This window comes from Panthera pardus, unplaced genomic scaffold (assembly GCF_024362965.1).
Source record: "Panthera pardus isolate Hobbes unplaced genomic scaffold, ASM2436296v1 HiC_scaffold_6, whole genome shotgun sequence".
Classification (NCBI taxonomy): domain Eukaryota; kingdom Metazoa; phylum Chordata; class Mammalia; order Carnivora; family Felidae; genus Panthera; species Panthera pardus.
Window position 1 is genome coordinate 100,277,541 of NW_026526991.1, and position 22,724 is coordinate 100,300,264.

Sequence of the window (22,724 nt, forward strand, 5' to 3'; positions counted from 1 at the left end):
GGGAGTCACGTTTACTGTTGCCCCCCCAAGATACAACCTAATGCTACAAGGAGGAGTCGTGGGCTAGGTTCTGGTGTGGACTCCACACCAGGTGCCCCAATTCAGAGCTAAATAAATGTTAATAATTGTGTGATCTTGGATCAAAATCCCTTCATCTCTCACTTTCTTCATTAGTCACGTAGGGAGACCAACCTCCCAACCTATTTCTCATATAAATGCAGTTAGACCAAACAGCAGTTGAAAGACATGTGAAAAATAAATAGCTGTAAAAAAATAAAGGAAGCAAAAACCAAAAACGAGTCGAGGATATTGTCATCATCATTTATTATGTATCAAATTGTCTTCAACATAAGTTACAACCTGATTAAGTTTGATAGACATTTTTTTATCTATTTAAAGACAAAAAAAATTCTCTTTATGTACAATATCTTTTGTCTAGAGTCTAGCAAATATAGTACCTTTCATTGCAGGATTTCTGCTTAACATAATAAGCAAAAACAAACAACCAAAAAAATGTAAACCAAAGCAAACCAAATCCCCAAATCTCTCAACTACAAATACCAATATTGAATAAAGCATTAAAAACACAAACATGGAATAACTTTTGTTTAGCAATGCGGAATGAATACTAACATTAGTGGCAAAAAAATAAAAAAAAAACAAAAACAGTACAACACCAAAAAAAAACCCAAACAAACTCCCTGCCCCCCAAAACACAATAAAACAAAACCCCAGGAAAATAAGCAACAATTTTTAGGGGTGGGCTTTCCTGCTCAGGGGTACAAGCTGACTCTAGACCATCTCTCGGCTCCTGCGGATAGCACAGCACAGGATCATACTGAAGATCATGCCAAATATCTAGAAGACAGAAAGGAACATGAGGAACAGGGTGGCGTGGCTCAGGGAAGGTTGAGGGACAGGAAAGACGGGAGTCATTCGGGCCAAGACAAACGAGAAGAATGGTGACTGCATGGTCAGGCATGTACAGTGTGCCAAAGCAGGAGAGATGGAGGCTAGCTGGCTCTAATGGGGAGAGCCGCTGACTGGTGGGATTCTGAGGGTCTGCAGCCACTTGTCAATGTAAACTGCACAAGCAACTTCCCTGAAGAATTTCCAGAGTGTGACAAATAAGCTCAGAGCTAAATTTAGAATTAAAAAAAAAAAAAAAAAAGTTTTATTTAGTTTTGAGAGAGTGTGAATGGGGGGGGTGGGGGACAGACCATTGGAAGAGGGCTCACTTGCTGTCAGCAGGGGTTGATGAGGGGCTTGAACTTACAAACTGAGATCATGACCCGAGTTGAAGTCAGCCGCTCAGCCAACTGAGCCACCCAGGCGCCCCAATTCAGAGCTAAATTTAATGCTCAAATGCCAGACGTTCCGATAATCCACATAGGCTTGTACTTCCCATCTTTGTGAATGTCTGTTTTAAAAGGTATTATTACGCTTTTTACTGAAAGCTGCCTCAAAGCCTTTCTTAGGTGTAAATAACCACTAAGAAAGGAAAGAATTCTCACTTTCTCGGGATAGTCTTACTGGGGCAGAGGAAGGCCCCTCTTGGGGAATGAGGGAGTAACCCCAGGGAACCTTGTTTGTACTTAATGGTTTCTAGGGCTGATTAGCAAGACAGTAGATTGTTTGAAGCCTGGAATCTTCCCTCTGGTTGTCCACCTTTGCATGCCTTTCAGACTATGGGTGTGATGTGTGTGTGTGAAGTAATTCCTGTCCATGTAACTTTCACTGAACTACTTTCTCTGGGAAAAGAAAAGCAGGCACATAACAAAAACAAGTCCTAAAGATTACCTCAGGATCACTAACAGGGCTGGGTGATCTACACCCTTGCTATTCAAAGCGTGGTTCATGGACCAGCAGGACCAGCATCACCTCACATTTGCCCCCTGAACCCTAAGGGTTAGAAGAATGCATTCTGGAGACGCACAGAGCTCAAATCCCAGATGCTTCACTCACGAGCTCAGAGGCTTTGATCAACTCGACCTGTCCCTCCACTCCCTGGTCTGTAAAATGGGAATACTAACAGCTCCCATCTCATAAGTATGGTGAGGATTAAATTAGTTGATGAATGAATTGATTCATTAAAACAGTGCCTGGGCAGACTATGTGCTTCACAGATGTTAATCGCTGTGACATCATTCCCTCCCCACGTCCTCAATACTCACCATCACCACGGCAATCCCAATGCCCACTGCGCCGATGATGTGGAATTTGTTGTGAAAGACTTCTTTGATGGCCTCAGGGCAGGGCTTAGGGGGGCAAACCAAGACTCGGGTCACACACAATCCCTGCTCCAGGCACACCTCCCCCCTCCCACAGCACCTGTGTCACACCAGGACATTGGGGATCCGGGAGAAAGGGCCGAGGACAGGAGTGCTCAGGTGTCCTGTCTGGCAGATGGAAAGGAGAACCAAGAGATATGGAGGTGAGTCCTTAAAGTCTGGGTAAGAAATAAGGGAAGGAAGAAGGGGAAGCACCTGCTTTGGGGCCTATTTCTTATTAGGCCATCAGGCTACTTCCTATCATTCTGAAGTGTGGACACGAGCTCTAGCTTACAGTCGTGAGCTGTTTGTACGTCTAAGAAGCGGGAGTGCAGAATTCAGAGCACAGCTGGGGGAGGCGGGATAGAAGCCAGCAGCTGGCAGATCCAGGTGCCACTAGAACACTTTGCTGTTTCCCTGGTCTGGCCTTTGTTTTGCTGCCCTGGAGGAAACAGAGGCCCCAGGGAGGGGAAGAAAGACATGGCTGCCACGGGGCTCTTCCGCAGGTGGAAGGGGTAGTTCTGAAGCACTTAGATGCCTGTCTTCCCAGAACGAGAGGGCAAGGTTTCACTTCAACCCTTGTGGGATTTGTCCAGAGCAGCGGGGCCAGGGCGCAACAGTTTACCTTATTGGGTTTTTAAGTTTACCTTCACTGTGATGGATGACAGTATATCCTTTTGGGGGCAGATGTCGGAGATAAACTGTTCTACTCCACCAGCCAAACCACAGCAGTCCAGCTGCAGGGGGAAGCGCAGGGATGCGGCGAGAGACACAAAAAAGGATGATTGGAATGGAGATGCACAGGCTGGTGCAACCAGTACCCCGTGTGCACGTGCGTTCTGAGGGAAGGTCAGCGAGGGTCGCCGTGTTGGCGCAGGTGACATACCGCATAGTGGATGGCTTTCAGGGTGTCCCGCTGGGGCTCGTCCTTGGATTTCAGCTTGTTGTAGGTGTCCTTGTAAAACTCCTGGACTTCCTGAATCACCTACGACGGGCGGACGAGAGCGGGGCAGATATGGATTTTTCAAGAACATATAAACGTCACCTGTTCCATCTTGTTCACACTCAGCCAACAAATTCTTGTGCTTGGAAAACGTCACTGAGCAGACTGAAGCCACCAGACTGGTCCTGCCTCTCCCAGCACCTCCGGCGCCCTTCTCGTCTCCTCCCACGTCCCTAGGAACCCAATCCGGTTTTCCCTTCTTCTCTTGCACCTTTGGCAGGTCCCTCCTGCCCCAGTTGGCAACTTCTCCTCTACTTGTGCACCGAATGGACTCTCCTCAATCTAAAGAACAATAATAATAATAGAAAAAATTCTACTCCTGACCGGGCTAGTTCCTCAGGCTTGCAGCTTTTCTTTTTCACTTAGAGGCTGTGTGACTTTTGGCAAGTTACTAAACCTCTCTGTACTTCAGTTTCTGCATATGTAGGATGGAGATTATAAGAGTCCGTGCCTCAGTGGTTATTGTGAGGACTTAAATGAGATGCTGCATGATAAGCCCTTAGCGCAGTGTCTGGCACAGAGTACTGGGTACCTCAGTACACCCTAGTTTAACAAACGCCTGTCCCTTGCCCCCCCGCCCCCAATCAATTAATTAACTGACCAACATCCAGAATTTCTCCAGCAGCTGTCGTGATCATCCCTTCCTCTTTCTTCAGTTGTAGCATTTATATCTGGATAATTAAATCTTTTTTTTTTTTTTAAACAGGGTTCCTGCATCCAGTCTCTCGTCTCTTCTCTCTCTTGCTAAACATGCCAAGACTGCCTTTCCTAATACACGGTTCTGATATGGCCCATCCTGGCCCACAACTCCTCCCTCAGTGGCTCCCCATCGGAACCCACATTCAGCTGTCTCTGCCGGAAAGTACTGGGTCTCCCACCACCTTTCCTCCTGAAATCCTTTCTCTCATCCAAGATTTAGGTGAGTGTCCCCTTCTCCATGAAGCCAGAAGAGATTTCCTGTTGGCATGCCGCCTTCTCAAACCCCATGGAACTTCTGGATATAAATGACTTCTAGGACACTTCTCCTAGTGCATATTTGCATATATGCATTCTCCAAATGCATATTTGGGTGGAAAGTGCGGGGACCACAGCTTGTGTATCACTGGACCCACACTGGGTCTGGCCAGCACTTGGCTCATGGTGGCACATATTCATAGACTAGGTGAAGGAGCAGGGGGCTCCAGCCCTCACAGAGGCTCGTTTTCCTAAGCCATCCTTCCAGAGGAGTCGGGGACAGGGCTGCTGAGGTGCGAGACACAGACACACACAGACCTGATGAGTATTTCTTGAATATCTGCTCCGTGCCAGCACCATTCAGGGAACTGGAACCTGTGGCTGGCACCACACCCACATCGCCTGCCCTGGGGGAGCTCACACTCTGCTGGGCATGTGGGAGCGTGGTGAAGTAGGAGCATGTTTGATGGCTGAAAGCTGACCAAAGTGGCCAGCTGAGACACCTGTCACTCTCATCATTCCCACCCCCGAATTCCCAAACCTGTATCACTCCCGAGAGATCTTATGGGAGACACCTACCTCATCTTTGTGGGAATAGCCCCAGATGGCCGCAGCTATTTCAATGGCAAATATCACCAAAAGGAAGCCAAAGAACTAGAAGGCAAAGAAGGGGTAAGATGAGGGGAAATCCCAGCCAGCCAACCACAAAGGGTATTCCGGAGGATAAGGAGGAATAACTCCCTGGGAGTTGGGCATCTGGGGGCGCAAATGAACAGCGTGGAAGGGATGGAAGAAATTTATGGAACTGTGAACATTGAGCCAAGGCGAGGAGCGAAAGCAGTAGTAGGAAGAGATTCCCATTCAGGAGGAAAGAATGGGGCACAGCTGACCCCAGAATTGATATTCCTAAGGTGTTAATTAAGAGTCAGTGATAAGATATGATCGCTCACTCACAAAACCCACAGGGATTTGAGGAAATAAAGAAAGTGAATGCACTCTGGAATTTGAAGAAAATTGTTAACAAATTTTAAAATAAGAGAAGGCGAAGGTACCTGTGGATTCAGGGAAAAAAAGCAAACGTGGTCCTCGAAAAGGGGGAAAACAAAGTCCTGGCATTTAGTCGCCTAAAGGAAGTGATAAGACAGAGAGGCTCCAGAACAGAAGAGAAGCAAGGCATCACTACAGGGGAGGAGGGCAAGATGGCTACCTGGCTAGGAGGCTGGGGTGGGGCCTGGAATGGAGCAACACTGTGGGGGCTGAGGATAGCTCATGCCTTTAAGGTACCCTCTGGACCCCATCCCACCCCATCTGTTCTATGAGATCTTGGGGGCAGGGCCCTTGGGTCAGAGTGGCTGTGGGGAGCAGAACGGGTACTCACCAATCCCAGCATGCACTGGGACTCTTGCACGGCCCCACAGCAGCCCAGGAAACCCACCAGCATCATGAGGGCACCAGCTCCAATCAGAATATAAACTCCTGAGGACAGAAAGAGGGCAAGGCATGGGGTCATTATTGTTGAGACCCAGACATGTGCTGCAATTCTTTTTTCCCCCTCTAAGAATCTGTGCTGCCCCCATCCTTAAAAACAGCCTCCTTGGGGCTCCTGGGTGGCTCAGTCAGTTAAGCATCCGACTTCGGCTCAGGTCATGATCTCACAGTTCCTGAGCTTGAGCCCCACATCGGGCTCTGTGCTGACAGCTCAGAGCCTGCGGCCTGCTTCAGATTCTGTGTCTCCCTCTCTCTCTGCCCCTTCCCCACTCATGTTCTGTCTCTGTCTCTTCTCAAAAATAAACATTAAAAAATAAAACAACAACAACAACAACAACAAAAAAAAAACAGCCTCTTCCACCTCTGCTTTTAAGTCTCCTCCCCACCAATCTCTTTTCTAGGACCCCGCCCCATTAAGCCCTCACCCCTCTCTTACCCTCACCTTCCTGGAAGGTGCTCATTACCTTCTATAACCAGGACAAAGATACCCATGGGAATCCCCAGGTTTGACTCAGGATGTGAACTGATCCAGTTTGTCAGCTGTTTCCAGCAAGATGAATCCATTCACACTAACTAAAATAGACCCTCCAAACTAGGGCTAACTTCCTGGGACTCTGATGAGCCTTCTGCTGGTCTCTACCTGACAGAAAAGTCTGTCAGAGCAAGTTTTCCAAAGGAAAGGGGTTGTGTACACTTAGACATCCATGCTCAGGTGGACCAGCTCTGCCTCATTCCCAGAAGGGATGCCTCTCTGCCCTGCTTCCAGGTGGCGGTGAGGCATGTGCAGTTAGTAACACCCAGGGGCACAGGTTGGCAAAGGTAGGGGTACTTGCTCTAGTGCAAAGAACACAGCCCTGGTGTCAGAAGACCCTTGTTTTGATCTCAACATTGCTACTAACTGCTGTGTGATCATGGGGAAGATGCTCTCCCTCTCTGGGCCTCGGTTTCTTTATCATTAGAATGAGAGGTTGGTGGCTAGAACATTTCAAAACATCCCTCAGAGTGCACTAAAGAGATTTTACAGTTGCAATTCATTTACCCCAGGTGAAGGCTGAAAAGGATCCTCCTTTAAAGGGAGGGTGAGTGAGTGACCCTGTTTCTAAGTCGTCAGTTTGAGTAACTGATGGGGGGAGAGGGAGGCGGTGCGAAGGGAGTGACTTCTGCCTAGGCCCAACATGAAGCAAACCCCTGGGAGGGGAACACACTGGAGCCTGGCCTTCGTCATCCTATAACCCCCCAGGGAATGCCCAGACGGACCCATCTTGCAGTTATATTCTTGAAAAGCCGCAGCTGTCCTGAAGGGACCACCCCCTTTCCCAGCTCCCCAACATGCAGGCCCCATGGGGACACTGGCAGAGCAATCCCGTGTGCCTCCCTGTCTTGCAGGCATATTCTGTCCAACCTTGGGAAGGACTCCTGTCGCATGGTGAGAGCATGTCTGGGTATGAAAGCCAGCTCTGTGACCCTGGGGAAGCTGCTTAATCTCTCTGTGCAATAATTTTCTATCTGCAAAACGGGGATGGTACTAATGCCTGCCTCAAGGATCGTTGTAAAGATTAAGTGATCTAGCCCAAATGTGCACAACAAATGCTAGCTACTGTTAGTAATACGGAGGATGAATGACAATTATTAATAACCACAGTGATGAATTTTTACATACTCGCAGAACCCTCCCTATGAACTGGGACTAGGGAGACTTCCTTGAAGTGCAGGGCTGAAGCTGAGAGAGAGTGTCTGCGATGTTTCCACACAATACACAACAGGGTACTGCAGTGAGAACCTTGGCAGGTGTCACAGTGACCTCACTGTCCCACATCTGCACCCCCAGTCCCGGGGCCGAGGCTTTGCAGGCAACAAACCGTGCAGTCTGCCTGCAGCTGAGGTTCACGGGCAGCACCCAGCAGAGCACACACAAGGGAGCATTTGTGTCTCTGCCTTTTCCCCCCACATCTGTCGTGATGTCAGGTCACGTGGGTTTACTGGCAAACCCCTATGTTGTATGAATATGGGTATTGTTCCCATGCATGCCTGGCCCAGACTGGGCAAGGGGACAAATGCAGCCTGTCCTGGAGTCAAGTCCTATTCTCCTGGGCCGTTCGATACTGTGGGGCCACGGGTGCATTGCATGGGTGCCGTGGGAGGGGCGGCCTCCCTCAGCTTCGGGCTCTGCCATGGGGCCACCAGTGAGCTGCAGCAGTCAGTCCGATGGCCCTGGTTTCTCCCCATCTCACTGGGGCAAGACAACGAAGGATGAGGGTCACTCCTTTGAGCTCTGCGGCAGGGGCTGAATAAATAGGGCGTATTAACAGATCAAAAGGATTTACAAGCACATGGAATAGAGTCAGTGGGAATGAACAGACAGACATGTTTTCTCTAAGTCCAGACCCCAGTTCATAAGCCGGGACAGCCCTGGCAGAAGTCAGGAGAGTTGGATAAGGAGCAGTAGGGAGCTACTAAAGGAAAAAGCTTTCCCATGCATGGTGGGGGGGGGGGGGGGGGGGGGGGGGAGAGAGAGAGAGAGAGGACATTCTCCTCCTAATGGGCTTCTTGGTTAATTATAAATATCCATTTCTTGGGCTCAGCAGATGAAGCTTGTAGGACAAAGGGTCTTGTTGGGTTTAAATCTTGCTCAGGTAGCTGCCAATCTGGGGTGTCTTGGCTTACGCTCTTCAGCTAGGGATAAAGACAAGCAACCCCCTGGTGGCTGTCCATGGGGATTTTAGCACCGGCCATCAAACTGGAGCGGCCATCAAACTGGAGCAGGGGCTCATCTGCAAGCCACACCTCCCCCCCCCGCCCCCTCCCGCCGCCCCCCCCCCCCCCCCCCACCGGAAGCCACAGAACCACTGGGAGGCTTGGTGGCCTCTTACAGGGCCACGCAGGGCTTCCCTTTGGAAAGGCTCCTCCTCGCCTGCATCCTGAGCTTGTTAGCAAAGGCCGGCAATGATAAATGACAATGTGTTCCCCTTTATAAAACAAGTGAATGTTAGCTTTCTGTCTGACTCATGGAAAAAGTTATTTGTCACGGAGCCTTCTCCAGGATTACTGTATTAATTTGCTTAAGGGCTGTTTATTCTTCCTTTTTCAGGCTGACAGTACAGGCCTAGCCAGAGAGAAAAAGCCTTTGATGCAGCAGAAGCAAATGCCCGGGTGTCCTTTTATACACGAAACTGAGCATTCTTTTCCCCTATGTATCAGGACTCTGGGCTTTGGCGACAGAGTGACACATCAGCCTCTTGGCATCACCCCAAGCCCATCTCTCAACTTAGAACAGTTTATTGTCTCCAAAGACTCAGTCGGGGGTTCAAAGGAACCCTACGCAGCTCCCCACTGGCTCTCTCTCTCGGTCCTGCTTCCTTCCACCGATGGCGGTTCACACTAACAAGCCAAGCCCAGTAGGTAGTTCTCTGTCTCAGAGAGGTGTGGGGTGTGTAAGCTCTGCCAGTTTCAGGATGGGGAGAACCAGGCACAGGGCAACAAAACAAACTGCCCGAGGCCGCTAACTGCCCTAGCTCACAGAGGGCAAAAGCCATGTATTCTGGAAATTATCAGGTGCCTTGTCATAAAGAGAGGAATGACCCAGGGAAGGGGTGGCCATCTGTGGCCTCTGGCTGGAGCCCCCAGATGTCCTCATTTAGTGGTGATGGTTCTGGGAGGACACCAAGGAGTTAAGAAGGGCTGCTGGCCCCGGACCAAGAAAATGAAGTTCCCCAACACGTTTGCGGCCTGGGATTACAGATACTGCTGACGGGCTGAATCTCCCAGGGCCTGAATTGGAGAGAAGGCCCATATAAGGCTGTCAGCTGTTCTGGATTCACTACTGACTGTTCTGAATGTTGGAAAGTTTCATTTTTAACTTGCTTCTCTGCCTGGTTACGTGTTCTTTCTTTATTTTAGAAGCCGTTGCCCCCCTGGAGAAAAGACACCCCTGGGTCCTTCAGGTTTTCTGAAGGGCCAGTTGTGTGGTCAGGCTGGCCTGGGGGTTGCCCCGCAGATGGTTAGTGCCCCAGTGCCAGGTACGGTCACCCCACGATGCTGGGAATATCGGCAGGGGTGGAGCTGACACTCTGCTAAGAGGGGCCATGGGCCAATACAAAGGCTGGTGTCACAGCTCAAGGGGGAAGGGGACACACAGAATGAAGCCTCCTTGGCCCTTTGCCCATGGATGACGATGACTCAGTTTCCCAGAGCACTTGGTGAATTGCAAGGCCTAGCCAAACCCAGGCGGTCACTCGTCTGACTGATGTTCTAGTGTCACCTGAATTACCTTCCTTTGCTTGGGCTTCTGCAAGCAGAATACAATCACCAAAGTGGAGCCCTTTCCTAGGGAAGCAAAGCGTCAACAGTCCTCTGTTAGATCCGAGGGGGTGATGGCCACTGGCCTCCAACTAGAAATCCCTGAGTGTCTTTGGGACTGTGCCTTCAAGTCACCTTCCTGGTCACTTCAGGTAGGAACACTGGCCTCCTGCATCTTGTGAGATTCCCAGAGGCAGGCTGTGCCTCCTCCACCCGTGTGCTCATCACTCTTCTGCCACCCTGTGCACCTTCTCCACCCCATCTGTCATCGGCTGGCTAGGGCCACCAGCGTCGGTGACCTCTCTCTCCCAACTACAGTTTGGGTGAGGTCAAAGGCCAAGGTTCCCCCAACAGGGAACATCTAGTCGGTGGAGATCACTTCTATTCCCACATGGGGCATCCTCCCCACAATCTAGCATGGGTAATACAAGAAGCAGCTTTTGGGGGCACCTGGGTGGCTCAGTCAGTTAAGCCTCTGATATCAGGTCACGTTCATGAGTTTGAGCCCTGCGCTGGGCTCTGTGCTGACAGCTCAGAGCCTGGAGGCTGTTTTGGATTCTGTGTCTCCCTCTCTCTCTGCCCCTCCCCTGCTCACACACACACACACACTCTCTCTCAAAAATAAATAAAGATTAAAAAATAAATAAAAATAAAAATAAAAAATATTATTAAAAAAAAAAAGCAGCAGCTTTGGTAGGCCTGGGTTCGAATCCCAACCCTGCCTCTTAAGGGGTACGAGCTTGGGCAAGTTCTTTAACCTCTCTAGGCCTTGCTTTCTTCATTGAGAAGATGCTAATCGTTCCACGTACCCTACGGAATTATGAGGATTAAATCACATAACAATATACATGAGAGTGTGAGCGACACATGAAGGAGGAGTTGTCTCCCTCCTAATATGTCCACTTGCCAGTGAGATTTTTGCTGCCCACATCTAAAAACACTTGGAATTAGTCAGAGTCCTAGAGACCGAAAGATAGAACCAGGGCTGTGGGGCCACTGGGAGAGGTGGGGCCACTGGGAAAGGTGCAGCCAGGCACCCTGCACAGAACAGTGCAGACAGAGCAGGAGGCCAGGCTGTCCTGAGGACAACTGGTCCCAACAGGATGCCACTCGCTTCCACATGTGTGCAGAAATGCTCTCCCCTCTCCCCTAGAGGGTTCACAGCTCCCTGGTGCGGCGAGGGGGTGCTCCAGGTCCCCCCCTCAGCACAGTACCCTCGTGCTGCTCTCTCTCCACAGGGCCGCATTCCAGGCTCCCAGCCGCAGACCTGCAAAAATGCTGTTGCTAAAACAAGACAGGGCGCTATGGAAACCTGCTTCCTAAAACCTCGTGTGCGTGCGTGTGTGTGTATGTGTGTGTGTGTAGTTTTTTTGTTTTTGTTGTGTTTTTTTTTTCAAAAAACATACTTGTGCTTTTCTTTCCTTCACTTTCTTTCTGGAAATAGGGACACACACCCTAAAAAACAACAGCAACAAGCAATACAAGCAGGGAAACATCCAGAGGTCCTGGGTGCATGTGGCTAAGCAGGCTGGGCAGGCCCGGCCCAGGTGGCCTCTGGGAGGCGGGAAGCGGGTACATGTGTCCGCCAGCCACCTTGTCCTTCCAGAAGGCCTGGGGAATAACTCTCTTCAGCCTGTGTTTTCCATCTTTTTTAAAAAATAACTCCTTTGGTGGGTGGGAAGGAAGTGACCAAACTTACACTTTGAGCCTGATGACATGACAGTGTAATCCTAAAAATAGGGGGCTCCTCCGTTTCTCGTAAATGAAGTGTTTCCTACCCCCAACACAGAAAGAAGGGCTACGGATTTTGTGTCGACTAGAAACTGGGGGCGAGCCTTGGTGGTGACCCAGCAGGTGAAAAGGACAGACTAATGGTAGAAAAGACAAAAGAATGCCCAGGAGCCATGTGTAACCTGCTAAGCCTATTTGTGTTTAAACTGGAAACTTTTGCCCTAAAGCAAAAGCACTTTAGAAAACACACAAATAGGGGCGCCTGGGTGGCTCAGTTGGTTAAGTGGCCGATTTTGGCTCAGGTCATGAGGTCATGATCTCGCTGTTCATGAGTTCGAGCCCTGCCAGCTCTTGTGCTGACAGCTCGGAGCCTGGAGCCTGTTTTGGATTCTATGTCTCCCTCTTCTCTCTGCTCTTCCCCCACTCATGCTCGGTCTCTGTCTTTGTCTCAAAAATTAACATTAAAAAAGAAAACAAATAAAACCAAATACCCTGTGGCATTTACCAGCATTAAGGGTCTGACTCTCTTATTAATCCTGACTGTACTATGCAGGAGACAGGTGTTTTGGGTCTCAGAGCCCCTATCTGTACAGTGGGGAGGACTCACCCCTCCTACTCCTGGGACTCTGGATCCCCAGGACAAAGTTTTTTGAATTAAAGAAATGATCAAGCCTAAGGAGACATGACATTAAGAGAGGGTCAGGGACAAGAACAGAGGTTCTTAAACCATCAAGAGTGGCAGTAACTTTGGCAAAGCCCATTTCCTATTGGGGGAATGGTCAGAATGCCAGACTTAGTCAGCATGAAGAAACCAACCACATCAGTCCGATGCAAATTTGCGGCACATGTAATACCAAGCATGGCTGGAAAGGGATGTGACAGGCCAGTGTGGCCAGAGCAAAAGTCTTTCCCCAGGCCCATCCCTGGATCAACACAGAATCTCCACGGTTGGAGGAAGTACTGTCTCCCCCTGCTCACCTGTGTAGAAGCTGGAAGGTTGAGTGTCTTGCTCGAAGATGCTCTTGGTCTGAGAGTCGAATCGGAGCCATAGTCCAACAGCAAGGACAGCGATCCCAGCAAGCTGCAGGATATACAGGATGTGGACATCAGTCCTGGCTGCTGGTAGGAGCACAGCCCCACAACACCAAAGGGGACACTTGCAAAGGGTTCTGGGACCACCCTTGGTGGTCCCTGCCTCTCACCGTGCACCTGGTAGTAACAGGGGTCCAGTGTGGGAATCAGTCCATTTGCTAAAAATATCAGCAAGCTGGGAACAATTACCTACTAGCAGTCCAGCCGGTAGAATGGATACTTCATGGACACTAGAATACTCTATAGCAGTGAAAAATGAGCCACTGTAGCTACGTGCAATACTATGAGTGCATCTCATGATGCCAAACAGCAGCAAGAGGCACCAAAAAAACATACAATGTGATGCCTTATAGTTAAGAACTGCTCTGCTTTTCAGAGGTACATATAAATGACCAAGATAAAGAAAAGAATTAACATAAAGTCAAGTGTGCGGCGCCCTGTAGGGGAAGGAAGGGATTTCTGATAAGGGAATAGCACTTGTGAGAGCAGGGTCTAGGGCACTGACAATATTCTAGCTCTTAACTTGGGTGGTGGTGACGCGGATATTCCCTTCCTGATTATTCTTTAATCTGTTCATGTTTCAGATGTACTCTGTATATGTACCATATGATAAAAAAGAAGCAGGTTGCTCAAGGGGCACAGCCATGCACCAATGAGGGCAGCCACGATTCCTTACAAAATCACACGGCTCATTAAGTGACATAGAGCAGCGTCTTCCCTAAGTGGCCGACATTTGTCCCTTCCCTTTCACCCTGGGAAACCTCACAGGCTGACCCCCTCCCATTCCAGGCTTTAGATGCCTGCTTCCTTACGAGTGATCCTTACATAAACATCAGATAAGACACTTCTGAGTAATCTCCCAATCTTCTGAAAATCCCATTTTGTAGGTGGGCAAGTTGAGATACTGGACCCTAAAGGGCAGCCCTTCCCACCAAGGGACAGAACCGAGGTGCCAAATCCCAGCCTGGCACTGTTGAACTAGAGGCCTGTGCAGGCGGCACCCCCTGCCAAGTTGTCCTTGACCCCCAGGGACAGCTGGGCTCCCCTGACTCTCGTTCGGACCAGGGCTTGCATGAGAGTGATTCCCATGGATGCCTCCTCAACAGAGGCGCCCTGTGTCAGAGCCCTGCTCCTGAGAGAGCTTGGTTCTCTGTCCTGAGAGCTGGGATGGCCCACCGTGTGGCCAGGCCTCTCTTTCTTTAATTGTTTGTTCCACTTCTTTTCCCCAGGACTTGGTGGTGGGTGTAGACGTGTCGGGTGGAGGTGGAGGTGGCGACGGTGGAAAGGACGACCCAGGGCCTCAGCCTGCCATAGGGTCAAAACTGTGCCCAGGCCTCCAGTGGTGTATTTCCACAGCAAGGCTCTGGATTTCCTGGCTCAGAGCCCTATTGCCTCAGTTTTCCCATCTGTAGAACAGGAATGGCAAGATGTGGCCCTTCCTTGCTTTTTAAGTATGGCTAACAGTAAAGGAGATCATATTAGAAGTACTTCCGAAAGAGGAACCCAATGGGCTTTATGAGAAGAACTTTATCAGCACCCCGGTCACCAGCATCACACTCCTCCCCACGGAGGAGAGTCATTCTGCATCTCCCCAGCTCTCTTAGGCTTCATGTGACAGAAGGCAACCACCAAACATCGGTAGGAAGTACATACCCCCAGGTGCCCCATGGGGGACAGTGCAGGAAAGAAAAACTCATGGTTGCCAGGCTTTCCTTCTTATTCACAGGAGACTTGCAGGTGAGTGAGGGTCTCCTGGCCTAATTCCAAGACAGCAGACATGGCTCCGTGGGGAAAAGTAGGAGTCTCCCTCCCCATTTCTAGCCTGGATGCTCTGGCACAGACTGGGTTCTCCTGACTCACGAGTGCCACTGTTGGGGCAGGGACACATTGGGACCAGGCTGGGACCTCCCTGTACACTGAGTACAGGACAAGCACACACTAAGTGGGTCCTGACTCTGGTGGGCAGGCTCTGGCCTAGCTACCCCCTGGGCTCCTGGAGAGTTAAAAGAAAGAAGGCAATATTTTCTCCTCTCCCCACAACATATGGAGGCCCAGTGAGGCTCCTGGACAATGGGAGACTGAGGCTGCTGGGTTCCCTATGGACATGACAGTGTTAACCTGAGAATGCTGTGGGCAGGGACTGAACATGCACTGGAGGTACAGACAGCACTTGCCACAAACCTTGTCCTCAGTCCTCCCTCTTGTTGACAACACCTGGGACTAAGAGAGGTCCATGTCCCTTACTGTCATTTCTGCTCTACGCTTGTGCTTATCAAAGAATTAGCCTTGGGATGCCTGGGTAGTTCAATCGGTTAAATGTCTGACTCTTGATCTCAGCTTAGGTCATGATCTCAGGGTTGTGAGTTCAAGCCCTGTGTTGGGCTTCATGCTGGGCATGAAGCCTACTTAAAAAAGCAGAAACAGGGGTGCCTGGGTGGCTCAGGCAGTTAAGCCACCAGCTTTGGCTCAGGTCACAATCTTGCGGTTCATGAGTTCGAGCCCCACATCCGGCTCTATGCTGACAGCTCAGAGGCTGGAGCCTGCTTCAGATTCTGTGTCTCCCTCTCTCTCTGCCCCTCCCCGACTTGCATTCTGTCTGTCTCTCTCTCTCTCAAAAATAAACATTAATTTTTTTTTAAAAAAAACAAAAACAAGTTAGCCTCAATTATTTCTCTTTGGGTATGATTCCATGGATAACAAGAGGGTACCCACCTAAAGCCTGAAATGGTGAGGCCTCTTCCATTTTGTAATTTCAAGGAGCCTGAGCCAATCTGTAAAAGTCCAGTCATTTATCTGGTCTATACACACATGTGTCAAAAAGGACACTGTACTGGAGAATTGGAACCAGGAGAGAAAGGACTTCAGGTCTCACCCTGGCTAAGGACAAGGCCAGACAGAGTCAGGAGTCCATGTTTGGACCCCACCCAAAACCTGGCCTCACACTGCTTGGTTGTCAAAGCCACAACACTTTACTAAAAGGAGAAAGAAAAAGCAGCTGGCTCTGGAGAAATGGAAAAAGCAGTAATGATCTCAGTTTCTTACGCCTATAAACTCACCAAAAGAGACAAGGAGGAAGGTCTAAGAAATCCAGGTGGAGGAGAGGGTCAGGGGCAGAACCAGGAGCACATAGTTCACAAAAATCAGAGGAATGAGCTCTGCTGCTTTTTTGGATTGAATTACTCAGTTAATTGGCCTGAGGGGAAGATATGTAAGCCATTAGCTGCCCCATTTTCTGTAATGCTATTGGAGAAATGGCCTTATTGGCTGGGTAACTGATGGATGGTTCAGGGTTACAGGGCCACATATAATGGGTGTCACCTAATAATGGCTCATGGTTGTGCAGGCAGTATTATCTAAGGAGCTCGAGAGTTACTTTCTAGAAGAGTTCACTTTTTGGTGTGGCACTGAGGGGGGTCCCAGGCCCCCACCTGGCTCTCACCCCTAGCTATGTGGAATACTAAGAGAAAACAAATGGCAAGAACCAGGGAGAACTTTACCTGTGACAAAACTGTCACACTGAGTCACTTATGAAGGGACTCCATGAAGTAAGAAATCGGGGATCTGGGAGGCCAAGAAGTTTCTGGTTTCCTCCCAGGTTAGTTAGCTGATGTGTGGCAGGAACGTTGGCCACACAATCATCATGGTGGCCGCCTTGCTTTGTAACAGTGCAGGATCTGAGCAGGTCTGATGTAGATGTTCAGTTAGCAGATTCCTGATCACAGGCCCCCCTCCCCCACCATGTAAAGGACAGCAATCAGCCTCAGACCACCAGCTGGGTGGTGGGGATGGATGTGAAAAGTCCAGAGCCTCTACTCCTAGCCTGAGGCACTGCCCAGTCTGCCTGCTTACCTCATTCTCAAAGGAAGCCAAAGGAAAACCTTCCGGTTTGGCTGAGAAAAGGTCCTTTGCCTTCAAGCCAAAAATGGTCCCATCTATCTGACAGTGCAGGGAAAAAAAGGATAGCCTTTCCCCATTGTTTTATTGGAAATTCTTAAATTCTTCACTCATGTTCCTTTTGTTCTTAGAAGACAGCCATGAGAAAAACCTAAACTGAGGACATTCTACAAAATACTTGCTCGTCAGCACTCTCAGAACTGCTAAGGTTATGAGAAACCAGGGAAGACAGAAACGGTCACAAATCATAGATGGAGAAGTATGACAACCATCATATGGTACCACGGATGGGACCCTGGCACAGAAAGAGGACATGACTGGTAAAACAAGTGAAATCTGAGTAAGTTTAGTTTAGTTGACAGCAACGTTATCAGTATTGGTCTCTTAGCTGTGACAAATGTGATGTGGTAATTAGAGGTGCTAACCACAGGGGAAATTCTTGGGACATAGGGGGTTCGCTATACTGTCTTTGCAAACTTTCTGCAGATCTGAAACTGTTCTAAAACTAAGAACGTATATACTTGTGTGTGCACATGTATATACATATTTATGAAGCCGGGGCTTCTCTTTCAAAGCTTCTAGGTCTCTCTATCCTAAAATTCCCAACAGAAACGAACCCTCTCTTCTTCCAGGCTCACTGCTCCTTCTGGTTGCCCTGTGCACTCACCCCTGAGCTGGTGGCTTACCCCTCTCCAGGTCCCCACAAAGTGGTCACAGTATAATGCACCCAGCCCTCCATGTGGACAGCAGCCATGTCCCTGAAAGGCTTAGGTCAGTCGCTCTGTTTTAAGATTTCAGGTGTTAGCTGTGTCTTCATGTTTTCTGATCTCTCTGCAGGACACCACGGAACCCTGATCCCACCTCCTCCTTACCTGCCCCTCAGATGGAATCACTCAGGTTCCCAAATAAGTCCCCTGCATCCTCGCCTCGGCTCATGCCAGCCCTTCCTTCTGGAATGCTGTCCTGGCCACCCGGGCCTGCTGCTTCCCCACCAAGATGTCCTCAGTCCCTGGGGGAAACGCAATCCCACCAGCTGCAGCATCATCACACACGCCCTTTTCTCGAGGGTGTTCCGGGCTAGGGTCTCACTAGAGTGCAAGTTCCTTCAGGGAAGGGCTGCTTCTCAGTCATTCTGGCAGCTCACCCACCCCATCCATACCTTGGACACAACAGTGAATAAATTCTAAATTCATGAATAAATGATCAGTCAGTCAACAAATAATCATCCGACAAATGAGAGGATTGCTGCAATGGGAGAGAGTCTCTGAAATCCACCAGAATCTGCTCTCTCTGCTCCTCTTCTCTTCAATAAGCTTCCTCTCCTTTCTGGCCTTTCCTCCAGATTCAGCTTCTCGTTTCTCGCTAGAAACTGCCAAGTCAGAAATTGCCAAGAACAATAACCTGAGGAAGACCCACCACGGCATGTGATGAGTATCACAGTGAGATTCAGGGACAAATCCATAGAAAGTCTTTTGAAAACGAGAGTTTATGAAAAGTCCATGAGTCACTGTCCTCACCCCACGAATAAGTCCAGTTTGACACTCCAATCTTTGGTGAGCACACAGGTAACCCCATCACCCGGGGCTTATGCCAATTCCAGGGGCCATGAAAACCCAGCAGGGCCCAAGCTCAGGCTCACAGAGAACCATTTTCTGGTCACCCCCTCTGCCGCCATGGAAAGCACCACTCAGGAAAAAGGCAGCCACGCGAAGCCAAGTGCTTCAACGAGTCACTCCATGAATCTCGCTAGAGGGCCGGGCCCAGGGATCCTACACTAAAACACACCTAGAGTTAAAGGAAGTGTCTTTAATTCCAAAGGAAGATTGAAAACAAATCAAAGCATAATGCCACTTAGGGGCACCTGGTTGCTCTGGACCCGGTGCCAAGTTTGCAAAACTGGTTCCAGTTAGGACCTGGGGAACTGTTTACATGCAGGCAGCCCCACTGACGGAAACATTTGAATGACGCCTGCAGAAAGATGTGACAAGAAGGGCAGCTGCGTGTGTGTGTGTGCATGTGTGTGCATGTGTGTGCATGTGTGTGCATGTGCGTGTGGTGCTGTGTCCTACCCCTCTACAGGAAACAGCCCTGTTTGCCTTGGACAAATCCCACTTCAAAGAAAAATCTCATGGCAAACAAACTGGGTGGTCTTGGCTAGACCCCCCTTTCCTCCAGGTCCCCTTTTTCTTTTGTAATATGACCTGACCGGTCACACATTTTGTTAAAGGACAAAACATTCATCACGCTTTCTCTATCCAACTGCCTTAGAAAGCCCGGAAGGGGGAGGGTGGATCATTCTCCACCAGCGGTTTCTCTCTAAGGCTGACCTCAGATTTTAAGTGGTCACATCTGCACTTTTGGGGGGTTGCAGGTAGGCCGTAGTAAGAGGACAGGGGTAGGGTAAGGAGGGGTGCTGGCGTTCCTGCTTCTCGTTGTCCTTCTGGAAAAGCAATGGCCATGCGGTTACTTTGGTGAGCCGGTGGTCAGTAAGATGCCGTAACATTCTTCAGTGCGGGGCAGAAAGAATGACAAAGCAAAGGAGTAGGCCCTGGTTCTGTCACCTGTCATTTGCATGCATGTGCCAACCAGACCTGGTCTACATGGGGTGGATGTCAGAATCACCTGGGGAATTCTACATGTGCATCTGTCTCAGCACCCCCCTCCTCCAGGGTGTTCTCTGGCATACCTTTGCTGAGAAGCCCCAGATTAGCAGACAGCCATGGACTCTGGGTGTAACTCTGGTCTGCCACCTAGATGCGGTTTCATACTAAGCACTTTCCTTAGCTTCTCCAACCCTTAGAGTTCTCATTTGGGCACAAAATTGCAGGACGCCTGTCCTGCCTTTAATCTAGCTTGAAGGGGAGGATAAATGATGTAACCCATGTACTACACTCTGAAGACCACAATGACCACAATGTGGCATAGCCAGCCAGATTCCGTAGGGAAAATAAGGATGGTAATAAGAATAATAAACCTTGAGAAAGACACAACACGACAGGGGGGCAATTCATGGCAGTCGGTGGCTATCAGTTGTGTCCCTCTACAATTGGAGAGGGTGGTTGGGCAGGAGGGAACAGGGCAATCTAGGACACAGGGGTTCTGGTTTCTGTGGGTCTGTGCGAGTTGCGGTGCGGTGGAGGATGATGGATAAATTTACCTCCTCCACACCCACACTGGCCACCCGCAGACAGGAATGGCCAAAGGAAAGTGGGGAAGGAAGGTTAAAGGGGACAGTCAGCTCTGTCCCGGGATCACAGGCTGCTTCCCTGGGCGAATTAAAAAAGCAGATCAGAGAGGGAGGGGATTTTATCTCTTTACTTTCCTCCTTCAGTAAGATACACATCAACCCTCGTTATTTACTTATTTTTTTTTTTAAAGGACTAAGCATGGGAGACCTGTAGGCATAGTTCCCCATGGCACCTGGGAAGTCGGTAACAGACTGAATACCAAGGATGTGAGTTTCTCCTACCAGCCTTTTCTGGGCCCCTGAATACCAGTCACGCTTTAAGAAAGCCTCAGAAGCAGAGATAAGGGCCTCTATGTTCACACAGGCCTCAACATTTAAAAACAAGTCAGGCCACCCAGACCTGTGGGCTCGAGCCTCACCCATCTCCATGGCAACCCTGGCTCACCGCTGACTGCCAAGCCTTGGATGGGCTGATTCACCCGTCAGGAGGCTGGGCCCGGCGCTGGCAGCATGCACAAACAGGAGTCCAGTCCTCACCACCTCTTCTGATCCTCTCCTGGCACCCTCCGCTCCCACCTCCAAATGAAGGCTGAAGCTGTCATCTTTGGAAGGGCAAAGACGCCTGGCAGGAGCGGAGGCCGGAGTCCTCCTGTACCCAGTCCTACCACGCAGGAAAACAATGACAAAAACCAAACTCCACTCTCCTGAGTGGAGAAAAAACTACCATGACTTGCCTTCAATTAAGGATCACAAGTAAAATGTTACTTCCTGGCAGAATTTAAAGATAGCAACAAGGGACCTGTTATTAACTTTAGTTTTATTAGAGAGGAGTTGAAAAGCTGCAGAGGTGACAGTCCTGGAGAATAAATCCCTCTGTGAGTATGATCGCCCTGGGGGGTCATCTCATCCCTCTGGACAACTTCTGCTCTGAGGCTTTGACCAAGCCACTGATCTGGGGGCAGTGCTCAGATTGACAGAAGCTGGGCCACTGGGAAACTTATCTCTAGGCCAGCGGGTCACCACGTGTGGTCCCCAGACCAGCAGCAGCAGCACCTGGGAATTTGTTAGACATGAAAATCACTGCCCCCATCCATCCTAGACTTACTGAATTATAAATGGGTGCGGTGGGGCCCAGCAATCCCCCCAGATGATTCTGATGCTTGCTCAAGTTTGAGAACCACTGTTCTGGACCTTTATGTAAACACCAAACAATTGGATGACATGGAGAAGCTTTCCTCTGGGCACAGAGACTAGCTTCCTTTTTCTTTCTTTCTTTTAATTAAAAAAAATTTTTTTAACATTTATTTATTTTGTTAAATAGAGACAGAGCGGCAAGCGGGGGAGGCGCAGAGAGAGAGGGAGATACAGAATCTGAAGCAGGCTCCAGGCTCCGAGCTGTCAGCACAGAGCCCGACACAGGGCTTGAACTCATGAACCTTGAGATCATGACCTGAGCCGAAATCAGACACTTAACCAACTGAGCCACCCAGGCGCCCCCATGAGCCACCCAGGCACGCCCAGAGACTAGCTTCTAAATGCCAGTGCTGAAGGTCAGGAAGCCATGGAGTGGGGCGGGGGGTAGGAGCTTCCTCTGGGCTCAGCCCTTACGTGGAACAGTGTTTCGCCATTCCACTTTACACTGTAATCTGGAGAGTATGGGCTCAACTCTTCCATCTAGTGCTGTAGAGCCATGCGACTGGGCCTCAGGAACACCTTGTACTGCTGCATGGTGATAGTCAAAGGGAGGACACAGGTCAGGTAAGTGGGAGGGAAGCTAGAGGTAAGAAAGAGATAATGGCTGGACAACTCTATCTTGAACCCACTGAGCCTAGGCACTCATAGTAAATGGTTCAAGTTAGAACCTGCATTTGGCTTCCAAATAAGTATTCATCACACAAGCTAAGCCCTGTGAACTCTCCTCTCCAAGAAGCCAAAATGACTCCCACAGCCTCCGCAGCAGGGCGGTCTTGGTAAAAAATTCCTCCTCCTCCTGATTTCTGCAGCCTGAGTTCTCCCTAGGCTGGACAGCCATTAGGTACGAGTGGATTCTTTTCCTCAACTAATTATAAATTCTAGGGGGCAAAATTTTATTTTTTTTTGTAAAGAATATATGCAGAGGCTGATGGTCAACGATGTCATAGGTTAGTGTTGAGTTGACTTCTGGCAGGCTTTTCTGTCCATGAGCAACTCCTCCAGAGGCTACAGAAGGGAAAATCAATAATACAATAATAGGAATAGTTACTCTCTATGGGCATCCATGCACGTCTCACATTATAGGAGGTGACTGACATACATCATCTCATTTAATCCTCTCATCACCTTTAGAGATAAAACAGGTTCCAAGAGGTTAAGTAACAACTCACTCGAGAGGACACGGCAGCAAGAGGCAACATTCACACTGAACCAGATCCACACAGACAACTCAAAGCTGCCTCTTCCTGACACCGTGCTCTCTCCCTGGCCAGCTGGTGAATGGGAAGACTAGGAACCCCTAGGAACTTTTCTCAGGGAATGAGAAGGTCATCTGGACATGCTGAATTTAGCAAAATGCTCTGACCTAAACCTTAATTTGTCTGCTGTGGTGAAGTGATTCAGACTCAGGGTGCCAACCCCAGCCTAGGGGAAAGCCAAGAGGGAAGGAGCTCACTGACCACTAACTTCTCCTTGGGTTTGTTCTCTCTCTCTCCTTTCCCTTCCCCTCTGTTGAGGCTGGGAGAGATGGTGGTTTCAATCCACCATCACCGGGTGCCAGGGAAAACACACCCTTTGGGGCCAGCTCTGCCTTCTTTCCCCTTGCTGTGGGGTCCAC

The 22,724-nt window shown here is 49.6% G+C and overlaps 1 protein-coding gene across 1 annotated transcript in view; it reads right to left on the reverse strand.

Moving 5' to 3' along the window:
* Positions 1-307: 307 nt before the first annotated feature.
* The window catches only part of CD9 (CD9 molecule), a 33,622-nt gene continuing 11,205 nt past the window's right edge, over positions 308-22,724 (reverse strand). The window contains exons 2-8 of the mRNA XM_019464763.2: positions 12,721-12,823; positions 5,606-5,703; positions 4,807-4,881; positions 3,157-3,255; positions 2,918-3,007; positions 2,175-2,258; positions 308-858 (exon numbers count right to left, since the gene is read on the reverse strand). Of these exons, the coding sequence (XP_019320308.1) occupies positions 793-858; positions 2,175-2,258; positions 2,918-3,007; positions 3,157-3,255; positions 4,807-4,881; positions 5,606-5,703; positions 12,721-12,823 (615 nt within the window). The 3' untranslated portion in view covers positions 308-792. The remainder of the gene's footprint in view (positions 859-2,174; positions 2,259-2,917; positions 3,008-3,156; positions 3,256-4,806; positions 4,882-5,605; positions 5,704-12,720; positions 12,824-22,724) is intronic.